The sequence below is a fragment of the Phodopus roborovskii genome, unplaced genomic scaffold (assembly GCF_943737965.1).
Source record: "Phodopus roborovskii unplaced genomic scaffold, PHOROB, whole genome shotgun sequence".
NCBI classification, from domain to species: Eukaryota; Metazoa; Chordata; class Mammalia; order Rodentia; family Cricetidae; genus Phodopus; species Phodopus roborovskii.
The window spans coordinates 2,659,776-2,678,652 of NW_026126625.1; the positions used below are offsets into that span (position 1 = coordinate 2,659,776).

At 38.6% G+C, this 18,877-nt stretch overlaps 1 protein-coding gene across 1 annotated transcript in view; it reads left to right on the forward strand.

Annotated features, from left to right (window-relative positions):
- The first annotated feature begins 4,042 nt into the window (after window positions 1-4,042).
- Window positions 4,043-18,877, forward strand: part of LOC127238116 (cytosolic carboxypeptidase 4-like) — a 109,476-nt gene continuing 94,641 nt past the window's right edge. Inside the window, exon 1 of the mRNA XM_051206581.1 lies at window positions 4,043-4,214. Coding sequence (XP_051062538.1) covers window positions 4,080-4,214 — 135 coding nt within the window. The 5' untranslated portion in view covers window positions 4,043-4,079. The remainder of the gene's footprint in view (window positions 4,215-18,877) is intronic.

Below are 18,877 nucleotides of genomic sequence, written 5' to 3' on the forward strand. Positions count from 1 at the left end.
CCCAATATCCTTTCCTCCATACCAGTTGAGTCCCTGTTTTCAACTTGGCAAGGAATATTTTACAAACTGTGTACAGCTAGTGTGCATTAAAAAAATAATGTTCAGAAACAGAAAGTTTCCTCTGTATTTAATAAAAAGAAGCCCAGAAAAAGAACATTCCTTCTCACTGCTTTCATTTCAAAATCATGCTGAAAATTTTAGCAATACAAAAAGACAAAGCATACAAATAAAAACATGCTCATCAAATAATTGTCATTAGTAATATGGCAATGTAAAAGGGTGATAGGACGATATACAAACTGCTGTTGTTTTCCTGTAGGTTAGCATTCAGCAAATGGGCTTGAGATTTAAAAACCCAATAGTAAGTCAGGCAATGGTGCTATGCACTTTTAATTCCAGGACTCTGAAGGCAGAATCATGTGGAGCTCTGAGTTTGAAACCAGCCTGATATACAGAGTAAGTTCCAAGACAGCCAGGGCTACAGAGAAAAACCCTGTCTAGAAATAATAATAATAATATTACAATACTAGATAGAGAAAGCAGGATTTACCTGTAACTCCTACTCTCATGTGGCTGGTATAGGAGAAATGCCATGTGCTAGAGGCTAGTGTGGTCTACATAGGGAGTTCCAGATCAGCCTGGTGTACAAAGTAAGATTCTATACCCATATACACATGTGTACAAACACACACACACACACACACACACACACACACACACACACACACACACACACATTACCTTGATAAAATAAATGAAAACCTAGAGAGTAGGGAAGTATTCACATTCGTGGGTAGAAAATTCAGTGTTGCCTAGATTTCAGATCTTCTTATCTTAAGCAATAGCATTTCCAATCAAAATATCAGCAAATTATTTTGTAGACATCAAAAAAGGAAAAGCAGATAACCCAGAGTAGCTGAGAAAATACAAATACAAATGAATAAGACACAGTTGGAATTCTGGCACTGCCTCACTTTAAGGCTTATCACAAAGTCAGAGAGAATGGGAGAGAAAGAGAGAGAGACTGAGACTGTCATGGGTTTTTAAAACCTGACAGCCCACCCCCCACATCCTCCAACAGGCCACACGTACTCCATGAAAGCCATATCTCCTGATCCTTCCAAGCCTTTTCCAATAGTTTCATTCATTGGTGACTAATCATGCAAATATATGAGCCTATGGGGCTGTTCTTGTTCTCATTATACTGACCAAAGTGTAAAATGAAAAGGACAAACTTTTCCAGAAGGTAACATCAGGGGAATATGTAGATGATGATGACACGGTCCTGGCAATCAACCCTGGCATTGTGCCCCTCCCTGCCACATTGGCTTTTTGTATATAACATCACTGTCATGATCCTATAGAGAAAGAATCAGTGAGCTAAAATTTATAAAAAGTTTATCTTTGGCTCTGAGAAAAAAAAAGCACTGTTAAGAAGATGAAAATGGATGAATGAGAGTAAATTATTACAAACTACATATGATGAAGCAATATTGTGGACAGTCATTCAAAGCAGAGCTTATTTAAGGTCTCAGAAGTTATTCAAAGGCAAAGTCTTTCTCATTTGAAAGCTAAGAAAACAAAAAGTAAAGTCCGGATTAAAATACGGAGAAATGAAGACACCAAAGATGATGCACAGGTGGCAAAAAAAAGCACAATGTTCTCTGTTATATATCTCAGGGGACAGAAGATTTAAAAGTGTGATATAATTGCCACTTGTCCAAAGAACCAAAACCTGGAATGCTGATACTAAATTTTGAGAAAAACTTAGAGCTCAGAGATGCTACATTGTTGGTGGAAATCCCAACCACTTTGGAAGAGAACTGTTGGTTTCTTAGATATATTCTTGCTATTGAGTTCAGCACTTCCTTCTTGGTATTCATCTAATGAAGCTTAAAACTTGAATGTTCACAGAAAACCCTGCACATGGGTATTTATGGTAGCTTTACTTTAATAGATAAATTTGGGTAATCAGACAATTAATAATGAATAGTTATTGAGTAATAAGGTGAAATAAGCTGCCATGAATGGGAAGACATGAATCAACTTTAAATGAGTAGTACTCAGGGTCTGAAGTCAATCTGGGAAGTAGCATGGTTCCAAGCATTGCTATTCTAGATAGGACAGAACTTTGAAGAAAGTGAAAGATCAGTTGCCAAGTGTTTAGGGAAAAAGTGGTGGGTGGAGCAGAAACATTTTTTATGACAGAGAAATGCTACAATGATACAGTAGTACTGGATAACTGTCAGTGAACTTATTTTCTAAGCCTTTTCAGTGTATGTTTTCAATCAAAACAAACTGACCATGTCATTGGCAGATGTCATGGGCAGGTGTGGAGGTCTGTAGATTGTCTCTGCATCATCTTCTTGGATTTGCCATGAAACTAAGCATGTACTTTAAAAAAAAATGAAGTCATTTTAATGATACAAGTATACATAAATAAATAGCTTTACAATACAATGAGATGTTAAATAAGAGTAAACTTTCTGTAACAAGTAAAATGTAACAAAGTAAAATGATTTCAAAATATACTCCATCACTTTATTTGTAGCAATAGTATATCCATGTATATTTAATCAGTTTTCTCAGTGTCTCTTATAGAAGACTATATTTCAGAAACCATTATTTTGAAGTGTTGTCTGTTAGAAGCATTTCTCATTGAGTAGGGATTTTCTTGTAAGATAGATACCTGCCATCATGGAACTTAAAATATCAAGAGGAAATGTAAACTAAACAACCCATACACATGATAATTTAAAATTTTGTTTATTGTTGTGATGAATACTTTGAAGAAACAAATGGAGTTACACCTTACCTGGAGAGATAGATGTGTGGGTATTAAAGAACCAATTAGGGAACAATTGCAGAATCACAAATATGAATGATATTAGCATTTAATTTTTCTTTTCAAAATGATTTGTAGGCCTGGAGGCTGTATGGTAACTCAGAGGTTATATTAAGTCACATAAATAATTATGGTATTATACTTATGAAACACATGCTTTATATTGATAATTACATAATTAAACTATGTTAAATATGAGGACAAAAATAACAGGAGGGATGAAGATTTGCTAAATGTTCGAGAAATGACCAAAACTATATTTCTATTAGAACAATTTGTATTTTCTCCCTTACAATTTGACAAAAGGCCTGAACTGTCACTATTTGTTATATATTGTATGTTTTATATCATATATTAACTGTGCACAGTCTGTCAATACTGAAGTGAAAGGTACCTTTAATGCTGCTCAAGTTTGGGGCTGCTTATGTTTAGTATTTCTGCTGACCCAAGGACTGTGTGTACTATCAACTCTGAGCCATCATGTCCTTGGGGATAGACCTGATGGCTATGAGTCCCCATTGGTCAATTGGAGTGGAAAGAGAATACACATATCTTCTAAGTGGAGATTAAAAGGTCATGAATAAGAGTTTTAGTCCTAGAAAATGTGGGATATGTCAACTCTGTGAGGTTGAAGTTTTAGGAGTTTCAGCTTCAGATTTATGGCACAGAGGATACGATGACAGAGTTCATCTGGGCAATTACACACTGACAGGAAATGAGTGAACTGCAGATGTGCTTTGGGTGAGGACCATCAGTGGCTCTCAGAGATTAAAGCCGCAGTCCTCTGTGGAACTGGATGGAGTCACTAGAATTTGCAAGTCTCGGTGACATGTGTAGTTCTCAACTGGCACAACTTAGCAATGTATGAAACTGGGCTCACGGTGACACACAAAATGGGAGCCCAAATTTGTGGTGCTGCAGTAGACCAGGTTGGCCTTCAGATTCCATTCTGATCATCTCACAGTTATTTATTTCTTTATTCTCTAAGCCTCACAGTTTGCATGGGCAAAATGGTAAAAATATATTTAGATCCATTTATTAAGATTATTGATTCAGAGCAACATAACCATGTGTTTGATGTATAGTGATGGTTAATAATAATAAATGTTGAGAATCCATTTTAAATAATGAATATTCCTAATCACCCATATTTTATTATGATTTCTTTTTTTATTTATTTTTTAAATTATAGATGCTTCCTAAAATCCTGGACAAGCTAGCACCAGCATTCACCATGAACAGCTGCAGCTTTCTAGTGGAAAAATCGCGAGCCTCTACGGCCCGGGTAGTGGTGTGGAGAGAGATGGGGATTTCCAGAAGCTACACCATGGAGAGCAGCTATTGTGGCTGCAATCAGGGCCCCTATCAGGTATGTGAAGCTATAGAGACCCTGCTATCTGCTCAGCAGAAGAACACAGAAACGGGAAGCAATAGCAGACCTGTCTTTCTCTCTTGCAAGGGGTAGGTGGCTCCCAGCTGTGTCCGGCCTCCATCCTTTGCTGGAAGAAATGTTTCAGTGATTATCTTCACCTGCAGCAGCATCTTTGTTGATCCTGGAAATAATCTGTGCATGCCTTCCAATGCAGTGCTTCCATAAGCCATCTTTGCTAGGAAGCGGCAGGGAACCTCTCTCTGAACTGAACAACCAGTCATGGTTGTTATATGCATGGAAATTTGTTATCTTTTTCAATAACCAAACAGCACATCATAGAGGGTATAGGTCTATAGGTATGACCAAAACATTTCTGTGCTGTGCAGTTTATGTGCCAGTATAAACCAGCAGCTACCTGCTGTCACCAGAGAACAGCAAAGTGTGTGTACACTATGAGTCCACTGGCATGAGTGGCATTTTTTTTGACACATGTGCTAGTGTGGAGGGAAAGCACTCCTGTATAAATCATGTCCTTTCTACAGCTATATTAACTGCATGAGCAGCTGGATAGCTGCTACAGCACACTGCTCTGGCTGCTCTTCCCACTCTCCCATAGAGAAACATAAATAAGAGACACAGTGACAATGCCAGGGTAATAGACTCTTTTAAATTTCTTAGGCAAGTTGACAGACTACTCCTTGGTGACTTCTGTTCAACCCCAAGACTGCCGGGACCTCAGGAGCACTAAAGCTCTTTGGGCGTTGGCTTTAAAATACTCTTAGAACAGCCAGGAAATACTTGGCATCTATCATGAGTTTGTAGAAATCTGTTAGCTATCACAGGGAGTTTAGGGACTGGCAGATTATGAGATCTGCCTGTCTCCCTACCTGGACAAAGAGATTTTTGACATAGGACTATTGAACCATTCATTTTGTCTCACTAATTATGTCTGTTAATTATCCTAAACAGTTACTTCAAAGAATTACTTTGTTACTGGATTAATGTTATTAGACTAAATTAATTCAATTTACTCATGTTAATATATATGCAAAATAGAAAGATTTTGGATCATTGCATGCATAGGCAGGATATACCTCACTCTTCCATTTGTCAAAAGGGCTGGAGGCTCATTACCTCAGATGCATACTTGCTCAGTCACATGAAGATATTCATGAGGATTCTTCGCCTACAACATACAAATTCTACACATGCATGGATGCTTGGAGACGATTTTGTCAGGAATGTTTTCACTCTGCTGGTATTAAAAAAAACCTATGGTATCAGAAAAAAAATAAGCCTGTGATTCTGTGACTTTTGGAATACAGGAGTTATCTTTGTGCTGTATGCTTTTTTTATTGAAAGGGGCAGTCATTCAAAGACATCCCATGCAACCTTTTGCAGATTTATTTGATTGTTGATTTTCATTGACTTAGTTTCTCCAAGAATTAATTCAGCCTAATGTCATTGAGTCACATAGATAACAATGTCATTCACAATGAATTAACTGGACACTCAAAGACGTTTCTGGCATTTTGAAAAGAGAATGGCTCACAGGTCAGGTCCTTTCTAGATCTCTGTTTTCAATGTAACATATATAATGGCTGTTAGAAATGACAATGGATGAAAGATACTCAGCCAATGGGATAGCTTCCAGGCCCTGACCCAACATCTATCCTGTGAAATTTCCCACATCGCCTTTGTACGAGGTCTCTTAAAGGAAGAATGGAGTGAGAACTGGCTACAGAAAGCCCTAACTGGGCCAGACCTGGTTTTGCTTTCACAGTCTCATGCACTATATGAAACACCTCTATGAATGGATTGGTTTTCTCCTTCCCATTGCTTTCCTGTCCTTACAAACACACCGTGGAGTCACTGAGCACAATTACAGCCAGTGAGCAGGTATTGGTGAGTAATTTTACATATTGGAGGGCCTACATCATGGGAAGAAAGCCAGCCCAGAGTTGGGTGTTTCAGTGATTTTTGTTTGAGAAATATCATGTAGTCTATGAGCTATAAAACAGTATAGAAATTTCTATGCAGAATATATTGCAAATGATTTGTTTTTTACATTGGGAAGCTGAGTCCCAGTTGGGTCTTGAGGTTATTATTGTAAGGTCATCTTTCCATTTTTTTTTTGTTTAGCATTACCATTTATTCAAAAGATTGAAGATACTTAAATACACCCATGAGAGGCATTCCTTCCTTCCTTCATAAGAATATAAATATTTTTGCAGTTTCTCTGGTTAACGTGGCTTTAAAGCAGTTCTAATCATTTCTTCCACAGCACAAAGTACCTGATTTGTTAGTAGTGAAATGAAATAGCATTTCTTACAGTGACATTTATGCTGGAGCTACATTAAAGAACATTAGCCACTACATTCAGATAATTATTATTAATATGATATTTTTCTCTTCCATTTTCCAGTCCATAGTTGGATAGTTTTAAAGAAATCTCCTGCTTATATCTCTTTGAGACACAACTTCTGCTTTAGTTATATAATTAGATCATTAATTTGTGTTTAACCTGGAAGTTCCACCCACTGAAAGAATTACTTTACCAATTGGGTACTCACCTAAAGCTTTCAAGTCTTCTGGGGGAGAAAGGCAAAATGTAATGTTACAACCATGGGGAGCTCGTGTTTTTATAGGTTTCTAGTTGATATGGGCATCTGTGTGCTTTTTATTGAATGTCTGTGAACTGGGGGTCCCAAGCACATGATGATTATACATCATGTGTTTGTACATACAAAGTCATGTATCTGGATTTCATGGGTTACTAAAGGCTACGGAGGTTGTCTTGAGTACTCCCACTCAAGCAAACTGTGAACTTGCTTCTTGGCAACATTGTAGGCTTAGAGCAAGAATAGAAGATGGGAGAATCAACTGAGGTAAAAGAGTGAGTAACTGGTGTTTAATCTCCTTCCTGCAAAATAGCTGCTTTATGTTATGGATCCTCTATGTGTGTGTTTCATCCATTCTAGCATCCACTGAGGTACCTCTTACAATCCTGAATTGTTCAAATCATAGTAATGGCCCTTCATCTATGTATTGGATGTCCTTTGCTTGTGGAGTATGAACAAAGCCCAACAAACCCGGGGAAAAAATTTCACTTGTTTATGGTGGTGAAACCAAGAGTGTGTTAATTGCTTATTTGCAGTAGCATGCATGAGGTACTACTTAAAGGAACTTGTGTAGTCCCAAACACTTGTGCCACTGAAAAGTCCTACCCTAGCATGGCTAACACCCTCACAACACCTGCACAGATGGAGTCCCCTATTAGTAGACCTTTCACCCATCATGCACTCAACCACCTGCCAAGACTACAGTCAACTGAGGCAGAAATATCCAAAAGGAAATAGTAGGCTATAATCACAGGGAAGGGGCTGAAGACCTTCCTTCTACTTTTACAGAGGCTGCCAATTGGCCAGATCTTGGAAGGGTCTTGTGTGGTCCATCACAGCTGACTAACTAAGATGGTCATAGGGCAGAGGACAGCAATCCACAACACTATTCAAGTGTCCTTTTTTGTCCTAAGTAAACTTCTACAATCTCTTGATTTCTTTTTAAATACTCAATTCTTATTCTAGTATTCTAGTATTGAATCACTATTAAAATATATGATGGATGAATAAATAAATGAAGAAAATGGGTCAAAATTTCTAAATGGTGGTAAAATGATTATCTTGTATGTTCAAGTAACAAATAAAACTGAATTCACTGTGGTCCAAATTTGATCGTAGCCATAAATGGAGATTTTGAGAACTGTTGCCTGATTTGCAAATGGAAATTGTGTGGGTGGGAGAGGGACAGGCCAAGAAACCAGAGCTGAGATCTCTCGGATCTGTCATGTTGTATATGATTTGAGAGCACCTAATGGATTCTTTCCCAGAATAAGGCAATCTGGTCCATGTGTGGAATCTCTCATGGCCACATTCCCATAACAGATGGTGATTAGACAGATGGACTATTCTGTGTATAAGGTAAATGCCACAGTCCATACTCTAGGACTCCCATTTTAGTCTCAGTCACTCATTTTCCCTTATAGCTGTGTCTATCATTATGCATTACTTGGGTCTGAAGGAAGCTGCCAGCTGCTTTCCTCCAAACCCTGGCTCTTCTATAGTAGGTATATTCAGTGGCAAGTATAGGTTGGGAACAAGGGCCTAGTTTCCTTGCCTCTGTTAGAACAACTATAAAAGACCTATTTAGTTCTCTATTGGATCATCTGGGGCCTCTGTTGCATTTTCATTGCGAGCTGACTCCTCTCCTGACTAACTCTGTGTTTTTGTTGTTCACCAAGTTTGAAGAGTGCACTCCTTAAATACTTCTATGGGAGGCTCTGAGTCTCAGAAGATCTTTTCTGGGGCAAACAACTTGTGACAGTGTTTTAAGAAGACATAGATTAGGAAACATAAATGATAGAACTAAACATTTAAATATTGAAGATGTTTTGACAGGGCTGAATTTCAGAAGGAAATTAGATTATCTACAAATACTATCCAAGGCTGCCAGGATCCCTCATTCATACTCCACTGGCTTTAGTTGTTTAGGACATGAAACCCTCTATTTGGCCAGAGACTCCATCCACCCAGTTATCGCGGTTAAATAAGGATCAGGATAAACAAATAGGCTGAATAGATGTTTATTCAGGGAGAAATAACTTACAACCTAGACAGATGAACACCAGGAAATTCCACCTGATGCTCTCCTGTCCGAGTTCCACCAGCAAGAGAGCTTTTCCCGGCTCTTCCTCTGACCTCCTTCCACAGGTCACTTCCACCCATGGCTCCACCCCCCAATGGGCATGGTCAGTGTCACAGAAGGACTATCACACTACACCCAGTAGTGCATTTTTACATTGATGTGTAAGAAGGCTAGGCAATCAGGCACTATGATGTTTATCTTCCTGGTATCAGGGATATGGAAGAAGGAAGATGACAGTTCAGTGGCCATTCTGGACTACATGGTGAGTACACAGCCTGTGTGGGTTACATAGAGAGGTCTTATCAAAAAACAAACAAACAAACCAAAAGTGGAAGAGTACTTCTTCAAGGCCTTGTGCTCAATCTCCAAGCACTTGAAAAGAAATGAAGTTTGGGCATATTACTGCAGTTGTGTGTGATTGTTGTAGCCAATAACTATAGATAGTGAATAATGCTCTTGTATGGTTTTGGAGGCCAGAAGTTTGAAGTCAAGGTCTCAACAAGACTATTTTTTCTCTGGGAGCTCAATTGGAGATGCTAACCCATGCCTTTCTTTCTGGTGTTGTCAGAAATGTTTCTCTGTTATGTTCTTTGGCTTCTAGACCCATAACTTTAGCCTATTGCTTTCTTACCACATGACCGTCTCCATTTATGCCCCTCTCTCTCTATCTCTTCTTGTCTAATATAGACTCCAAGAGTACACAATTGAGGTTCTTCCTTACTCTACAGAATATTAGTTCTTCCTAGCTAACCCCATCTGCAGCTACCCTGTTTCCAAACAGGATGGAATTATGAAGTTCTAGGAAAGAATACATTATGGAAGGATGCTATTCAGCTTCATTCTCTGGTTTGTGCAACATACCCATCTTGGGTGCATACCCAAGATGAAGAAGTTGGTATTCATGTGATTTATTATTGTTGTGTACTTTTATATGGTATCTAATGCACAGCATAATGCACATGTAGATGTCATAGGACAACTGTGTGAGTCTGTTCTCTACTTGCTCTTTTATAAGTGGGTTCCTGAAATTGAATTCATATGATGATGGGTATATGGAAATGCCTTTAACTCTTGATCCTAAGAAAATGCTTTTATTCCTGTCTTTTATTGCAATGTTGTGAAACCATGCACATGTCACAATAGGTCTCTCTACTCTATGATTAGGGAAATGAAATTTAGAGTTTCTTAGAGCTTCATGGATGATCATCTTGAGTCTCACCCTGAAATAAGTGCTGACTAATACCCCTTGGATATTACAGTATATAACATTTGAGCAGTAGTAACATTAGCATACTTCCTATAGTGTTGAGAGGATACAAGACCCTTAGCATGTACTGAACCACTCCATGGGTACCACAGCAGAAGAAAGCATCTCAGTCATTGTTATTGTACTCAATACCCATGTTTTGTAAATGAGTACACAAGAGAGATTTAGTAATGAGAATGATTCAAAGCTCATACTCCAAAGGTCATACTCCAATGATGCATTGCAGTGACTTAAAGGGATCCTTGGCTTTGCCTGCCATTAAGTAGATTTACAGTAACAAGTCATTTTTTTAAAAATTATGATAATTTTTAAATTTAAATTTAAAACAAGCTTGTTTTAATGTCAGTCTTAGTTCCCACACCCTCCAGTTCTCCTCTGTTCCCTCATCTCCCCATCCTATCCCCTCTCTGCTCCCTAGGGAGTAGACTCCATGGGGAGTCTTCAAAATCTGTCATATCATTTGGAGTAGGGCCTAGGCCATTTCCCAGGTGTCTAGACTGAAGGAATAGCCCTCTATGTGGAATGGGCTCCCAAAGTCCATTCATATACAACCTAGTTCTTACTTATATGAGGATCATAATTAACACTGAGAGAGAGAGAGAGAGAGAGAGAGAGAGAGAGAGAGAGAGAGAGAGAGAGATGGATTTCTAATAAATCATGTTTTGGAAAAGCAACTTCTGTTGAGGATCCAAAGAATCCCTGTACTGGTATAGAAGTAAACCTCCCCAAAATCTGACTTGTTCTGTGTCTGGCCATTTATTTTTTTCCAGAAAGTTTTCTTCTTTTATCAGGAATTTCATAGTGATCACATTACTTTTTTTATGGACTATTCTCCCTCTCCTTCTTTTACCCTATTGAGGCAGCTCCTCCAACCCCCTTCTCTCCCACGTTAATCTTTTCTGTCTGGGAAAGAAGAATGGACAACAAATGAAATAGCAGCTTTCTACCCATATCAAAATGAGTGAGGAATGTCTTAAATAAAGCAGTCAGTCTAACTTCATGTGATGTGGCCTGTTAAATGATTTTCTATGTTCATTTCACTTCTTAATCACTTTTCTACGGTCTCACCAGAGACCTGTTGCACTCAGATACCTCTTTGGGTTTGTGCCAACCTGCTTGAAGGAATACTTTTCAGATCTGAAGCTGTAGGAGAGGCTTTTAGCAGGGCATGCATACAAGCCCAGAAAGAGACTGAAACCATTTGTGCATGCCAATGGATTCCAATTATAACTTTACAAAGTAATCTTACCTAGTTTTTCTCTGTGGGTTCCTTGTCTGAGTTCCAGAGAAGTCAATGGATCTTACAATGAAGACCTTGACACACTTCTGAGCTATAGGATCTTAGTGGTAAATAGTATGCTCCTCAGAGTTCTGACTATAGCGAGATGTACTCTGTATACATTGAATGAGCCACCAAGTACATACAAAGAACAGCTCTGCCTGTAATTCAAGAATGCAGAAACTAAAGCAGGAGATTGTTGAGTTCAAGGCCAACCTATCTCAGAAATGTCTAAACACTGACAAGACTGAGGACACCACTGCTTAGAGAACACTTACCTCACTTTCATTCACAATAGGAGCTCACTCCATGTTTAAACTCCAAGCAAGATCTTGGTTTGCATTGATTAAAAATGTTATTAATTTGCATTTTTATCTTGGCAATGGTGGCAATTTCTAATCGTAATATTACATTTAGACCTTCTTAATTAAACCTTTAAAATTGGTTAGAGATAATGACTCTGAATTTTAAAATCTCTGATATGTAACTATTGGTTAAAAAATGATTTTTGTGTTATGGGTAGACTACTATCCATCTCTCTCTCTCTCTCCATATATATATGCATATACATATATGCATATATATATGTATATATATTCATTCACATGTTCATAGATTTATCTATAGAAAAAAATATTAAAACCTTTAGATATTTATCATCTGATATTTAGACTATCAAGCTTGCTACTTAGCATAATCTATGCATGTTTCAGACATTGCATAAGTAAAGTAGTTCTGGGCAAGGATGAGGAAGTGGAGAATCTGTGAACCTTTATCTAGGGAGGAATAAATGGCAGTGTAGAGGACAACTTAAAATGTCTACAAAGATGGCTAAATTAAAACAAACAGACAACAAGCAAACAAACAAGCCTATTCTAGCCATAACCATAACTGGGAAATACAGTTAGGTTTCCTTCCTCAAGTCACTTCTCCTATATCTGTTTTTATACCAGGAGTATATAGCTTTTAGGCTTTTAATTGGCAGTAGAAGTGGATTATACTTCCACTATAGTAAACAGGAGAAAGTTAAAGACCCCTCAAAACTTTATCATGTTAAAAACAAAAAACACCTGGAGGTTTAAACAATGAAACTTCTGAACTGTGGGAGTATGAGTCCAGAAATTTTTTGAATGAATGTGGCTCAAGAATTTGCTTTCTCTCTCTCTCCTCTCTTCCTCTCCTCCTTCTCCTTCTCCTCTTCTTCCTCCTCCTTCTTCTTGCTATCTTTGCTTAACTTTTGTTTTGTTGGCTTAGAAAAAGACTGCTGTTACAGTCCTCAACATTCTGGGGCTCACATTATTTTATTTGCTTCTCCTAGCTTCTGGGCCAAGCTCAGAGTAGGAGACTTTAAACCATTTTCCTATATGAGCTTACAAGAGCCTAGAAAAAAACAAACAAACAAACAAACAAAAAACTGCAGTTATGTGAGGGAAGGGACTAGGAACTATATGTGCATTTCCTGGGAGAAGACTTAACAGTTTTAAGTTATTCTTGAGAGGGCATGTGATCATCTGCAATAGTTTGTAAGAATACAAGGTCTCTAGAGGGACCTCTAGGTCTTCTGTACTCCGGATAGCTCTCTACATGTTTTGCTTGACTTTCTAAAAAAAAAAACAGAAATATTCCACCACAGTCTGTAAATCACTGGGTATTTGTGCCTCTGTACCCATTAGCAGAGTAATAATGATGCATCTCATTAAGTGTGTTTTGGATTAACTTCAGTCTAAATCTTCCATGATTATACAAGATGCTAATCTCCCAGAACTTTTATTCACAGGTAGTACTTTATCTCATGGGACATCAGCAGTCCCTGGCATTTGTTAGAAAAGCAAGCCTCTAGGTTCCACCTCCTCAAACAGGCTCTGTTTGAAGGAGCCCTCTGGGTGATTCTTTCCATTTGAGGTACACAAAGTGGGATGGCAAGGGTCAGGAGTAATTCACAGGAGCTGGGAGCTCTATCCTTTTTGTTAGGGCAAGGCCATTGTTATATTTATTTTTTGAGCTAGCATGCAGTGTCATGTATGAATATGATTTACAAGCTGAATGTAATCCCTAGTATGAAACATTTGGTTGCCCTAAGCTAACATTTTAATGTTATATGAGCTTTTCTTTTTTTTTTTCACCCATATTCTGAACAGCCTTCCCCTCCCTGGAGCTTAGAAAAGAGTACAATTTTCCAAGTGCTTGTTTTTGCCATTGGCATGTCACTTTAGTCCTTTGCAGATACAATGATGAAGTCCAGATGCTAATCCATCATTTTAAGAAAAGAGTATTTGGACCATTTATGTCAGTACTCCTTCTTTTCCTATTAACTCTGATTCCATGTGTGTGGCTCCCTTGTTTAGCACATCATTTTATTGTTTATTTATAGGCCTGGTGATCTAACCCAGGGCCTTGCACATGCTGTACCACTGAGCTACAGCCCCAGCTCCTTTGACCTCTTGGTATATGATCTCAAAGCACTTTGAGAGCAGTTTATTAGCTCACTGCAGGCTTGATGATACAATGAAATACTGCCCTCCTCCTGGAGCCCTCAGTTTCATAATGTCTGTCAGCACTGAGATAGAATATTAAAAGGAATTAAATAAAAATCAAGAGGCAGCGATGCTAATAAGGTTGCCAGCAGGGGCCTTTCCTGGGATTATTCACACCCTGGCAGCCTTGAATTTTAAATGCCTATTGTAGAAAATGATTCCTTGTATCAAAAATAAGGAGGGAATCTGACACTTGAAATAATCCAATAAGCCTTAAATGACCTCTGGTTCTTTAAAAATAATTTGGCTTCAAACAAGTAAGAAGAAGAAAAGGTGGTTTATCTCTGTAAATCTTATTCTCCCCATGTGATCAATGTAAATGCATAAGTCAGCTCCCCTTAAAGAGCAGACATCTAAAACCAAAGAAAGCAAACTTAAGCCAGGGTTTTAGTCCAATTGTAGCAATGGGACACAGGATTTGTCCCACTTGGGATGATTGACTTTGGTCTCTGGTGCATTACTGAGTCCTTGGAGTAGCATATACATACTATTGTGTCTAGAAAGGCACAGTTCAGGTTAGGCAGTGCTGCCCAGAGACTAAAAGAAAGCAAGGAGAAGACCCTGCCCACAGCAACTACTTTACTATGTGAAGAAGGGGAAGCTTCGAGATATCCAGCCAATTTGTTGTCTTTTTTTTTCTCTTTTTTTTTTTTTTCTTTTTTCCATCTGTGTCTTCATTCCAGAAAAGTGACTTAGAGGAGTTTTGTTTTTCAGGTAAGCAGTAATTCCCTTTATAATAATCATCCTAAGATTGCTAACAACTAGAGAATATTTTAGAATACTTTGAGCTCTGATACTAGAAGGCATGCATTAGATATTTTTATATAAACTCATAATTGTCTCATCAATCAACATACACTTATTATCTACTTTATTTTAAGCTGGATGATGGCTGTAGAAATATATAGAACACTTAGAACACTTCACCAAGGTCAGGTGTGTGGTCATTGCATCTTTATTCTTCATCTGTTCTTTCGTGCATCATTCAGGGACATTTTTTTTAACCCACAATACATTAATAGCCAAGAAAATGACTGAGAGTAGAACTGACAGCTCCTTGCTCCCTGAGAGCTTTTCTACCAGACAGAGCATCAGATAATTAAATAAGCACTAGCATCAGAGAGTAGTAGGAAGGATCTGGGTGCTGTGAGAGAGCAGAAGGAGATGATGATTTAGGTCCTCGGTAAATGTTGGTTTTATTGAATGTGAATTATGCACAAGGTTTTGTTTGGGGGTAGGTGTAAAACTGAAAAAGGCAACATCTGGGAAAACAGAAGATGATCATTTGCAAGTAGGACAGAGTGAGGAAGTTCTTGATTTCTCTTTCATCCTCACTTCCTTTCATCCTTCTGTCTCATTTCCCATGTCTGAATCTCACCATGGGATTCTGTACTGGGCCTTTGCATCCTGCACACTGGAGTCCTTGGGGTCTTCATCCTGTGGCTGGTACCAGGGGACTCTTCTGAGGAGCATTCCACAAATCCTCCAGGGCATTGCTATGTAGTCCATTGTTAACTCTGCCTCCCTGGAGGCAAAGAAATTCAGAAAGATAAAAAAAGATTAGAGAGTCTTACTTAGACTGATAAGGAGGAAGTCATAATTTAAGCAAGAGCCTGCATAATTATTTTGTTCCAAAGGAAATCTTGGCTGCACCATCAATTTTTATTTTCCTGGAATTACCTTCCCTTTTCTAATAGCTCTAACTTACAAACACTTTTGTAAATGTTTCCAGTGAGTCAGAAATGCACTGGAGACCAAACAGGGGATGTGACAATGGGAGATCAGGGGTGAGTCAGGGCAGGGAGACAAAAAGTGATGCAAAACAAGCATTGTTGTACCCATTAAAGCCACCAAGGGGCCTTGCTCATCTACATGGATGTTCCTGGATGACAAGTGTACTGCAGGGTATGAAGAACAGAGCTCTTTCTTGTAAGTCCTACCTGCCCTTACCATCTACCTTCTCATTAGTTCAAGGGAGTCCCCAGAGAATTAAAATGGCATTTTCAGTTGTATCTGAATCTGGCTTCTCCTATGACTCTTTGACCAAATCCAAAGCCAGAATGCTTTGACTGGCCAGAATATCAGGATATGAGGCTGGTTGGCCTGGCTCAATCATGACAGCAAACATGAAGAATTTCCCAGGCATGTAACTGGAGGCCCAGGTGAGGAACTGCCAATTCCCAACCACAGCTGGTGACACTGGAGGCAAAATTCACCACCAAGAACTCATGGATGGATGACCTTGAGAGAATCTGAAGAAGTCTCTAAAATATTCTCTTTTCAGTTCCCAAGAAAATATGGATATTTCATAAATTAATGATAGCACACACTTGCAAGACCCAGAAAAACATATGCATGATTTTTGACCCTGTGCTTACACTTGCCAAAAGTTAATTCTAGCAGTGCACTAAGAAGGGGAAGAGAGGAAAGCAGGTGGGACTAGGAAGATTAAATCAGGCAAGGAATAGAAGAGAGAGAGAGAGAGAGAGAGAGAGAGAGAGAGAGAGAGAGAGAGAGAGACCTTAAAAGAGGGAGCCATTATAGGTTTGAAGAGAAAACTGACTGAAGAGACCTACAAGACTGACCCCAACTAACAATTTGAGCAACAGTGGAAAGGCTACCATAAATGCCCTTCCCTGATAATGAGATTGATGACTAACTTATCTACCTTCATAGAGCCCTCTTCTAGTAGCTAATGGAAACACGGAAACAGAAGCAGACACCCACAGCTAAACACTGAGCTGAACTAGAATCCAGAAGGACATGACCAGGCTACAGAAACACATAGAGGCAACTGACCTGAACAAGGAGGAGCTAGTAGGCCCCCAGACTGATAGCTGGGAATCCAGCATGGGACTGACTCAGACCCCCTGAACATGGGTCTCAGTTAGAAGGCCTGGGAAGCCTAAGGGACCTCTGACAGTGGAACCAGGATGTATCCCTGGTGCACAAAAGGATTTTGGGAGCATGTTCCCCATGGAGGGATACTTCCTTAACCTAGAGGCAGGAGGGAGGGCCTAGTCCCTTACTCCAAATACTTGATAGATTTAGATGACCCCTCCAGGAAGGCATCACTCTACATGTGGAGTCGGGGTGGGGTGGGATGGGAGGGTGGTGGTAGGGGGGCATGGGAGGGTGGAAGAGAGGGAAGGGGGGATGGAGAGGGTACTGGGATTGATATGTAAAATAAGAAAAATAAATGAATAAAAGAAAAAAAAAGGTATGTGTGTACCTAGCCACTGCTTATTAATGGCAGAAACTTGAATGTAAACTTAGTTCCCATTAGTAGAAGACCAATGAGATAAATAGGTATCAGTTTGAATAATAGGTGGCACACAGAAAAGAAGGAAGAAAATAGTTAATATTCACTAGGCTTTTTGTACTTGTGTGCATTAGGTCCACTATTTGTTGACTGTATGTGAGATGGGTTATTCTTCTTCTCTCATCTTCAGTCACCAGAAGAAAGTGCTAATTTTTATATCCCCATCTGTGTAAATGTACTAGAAGCACTCAGTTTATGTCTGATATGAAATATAGCTAATCAGCATCTCCACGTGTCTTCATCACATGCTGTCTGTCATCTCACCTACATCTCCTTACATCCAACTTACTGAGTGATGGCCAAGAAAATCTCAGTGGTCTGTCAATCTCTTGACAACTGGCCTGTGGTCCTCCACTTCAGCTTGGGCTGGTGACATTTTTAGATATTATGAAGCTAGCATAGGCAGTTCTGTCTCATGGCATGATTGTATCTTGAAAATTGCAGTGAAATAGAGTACTGGGCAGGATTTTAAAAGAGGAATTTAATATGTATAAATAACTTTGTATTTGGTTAAAACAAAAAGAAATCACTCTGGTGAAAGAAAATTTATAAACACATTTAAGGGTTTTCTTCTTATTTTCAGTGTAATATGAATTAAATGTGAGCTATAACTGATAACCTAGTATGTGATACTAGGTTACATTAAAATGATCATAATACCTAAATTGAGAAGCATTGTATTTCTCCTTTTTTTCCCACAATCCTACCTAATTGCACTGAAAAGACTGTGTTTCATTTAATAATATAACTCAGGTTTTAGACACATGTGGAAGATTTGTAGGAGAAGTAAGCAGTGCTGACAGGGAAAGAACTTTATAAGTTATCTTAAAGGGGTGGAGTTTAATTCTAAGATAATATGAGATTGTCTGTATGATTTAAGGAGATGGATAATGGGATCATGAGTGAAGGATATGAGTCCTGCCAGAAAATGATCACAACTGCCCAGTTTTGTCAAAGGGTAGATAATATTAGACACACAGCAAAGAGATAGTCAGGAGGTAAGGTTGATAAGACATGAACACAAGATGTTCACGTGGTGAGGGATGATCTCATGGAAATTCTGCAATGGCTTTCACATTCTTAGCCTAGATTGAATATTGTAAATCTGAAAAGGCACACTTTAGGCACATGTGTGTGTGTGTGTGTGTGTGTGTGTGTGTGTGTGTGTGTGTGTGTGTACAATCACAAGCATCATGAAGTGAAGTGTTGGTGGGGAACCTATCATCTGTTATGTCTAGAAAGAAACTAAAGAACAAAAATTTGGCTTATAAACTTATAGACACATTGTTCTATGATATTCTGGAGTCTGCCATCCATCAAGACATTAATGGAAAAGACCAGAAAACTGCTTACTTAATGTAGAGGAGCTTTCTAACATACACTCATTACTGTTTTGAATCAACTGAATTAAAAGTTGTTTCAACCTAATTAAAACCTAAAATGCTTTTTTTCTATGCAATTCAAAATTCTTATATATTTTCTTGTTACCACTAGCTTCCTATGAATGTAAATCTATAACTCTGTTATTATTTTGACTAAGGAAATAGATTGTAG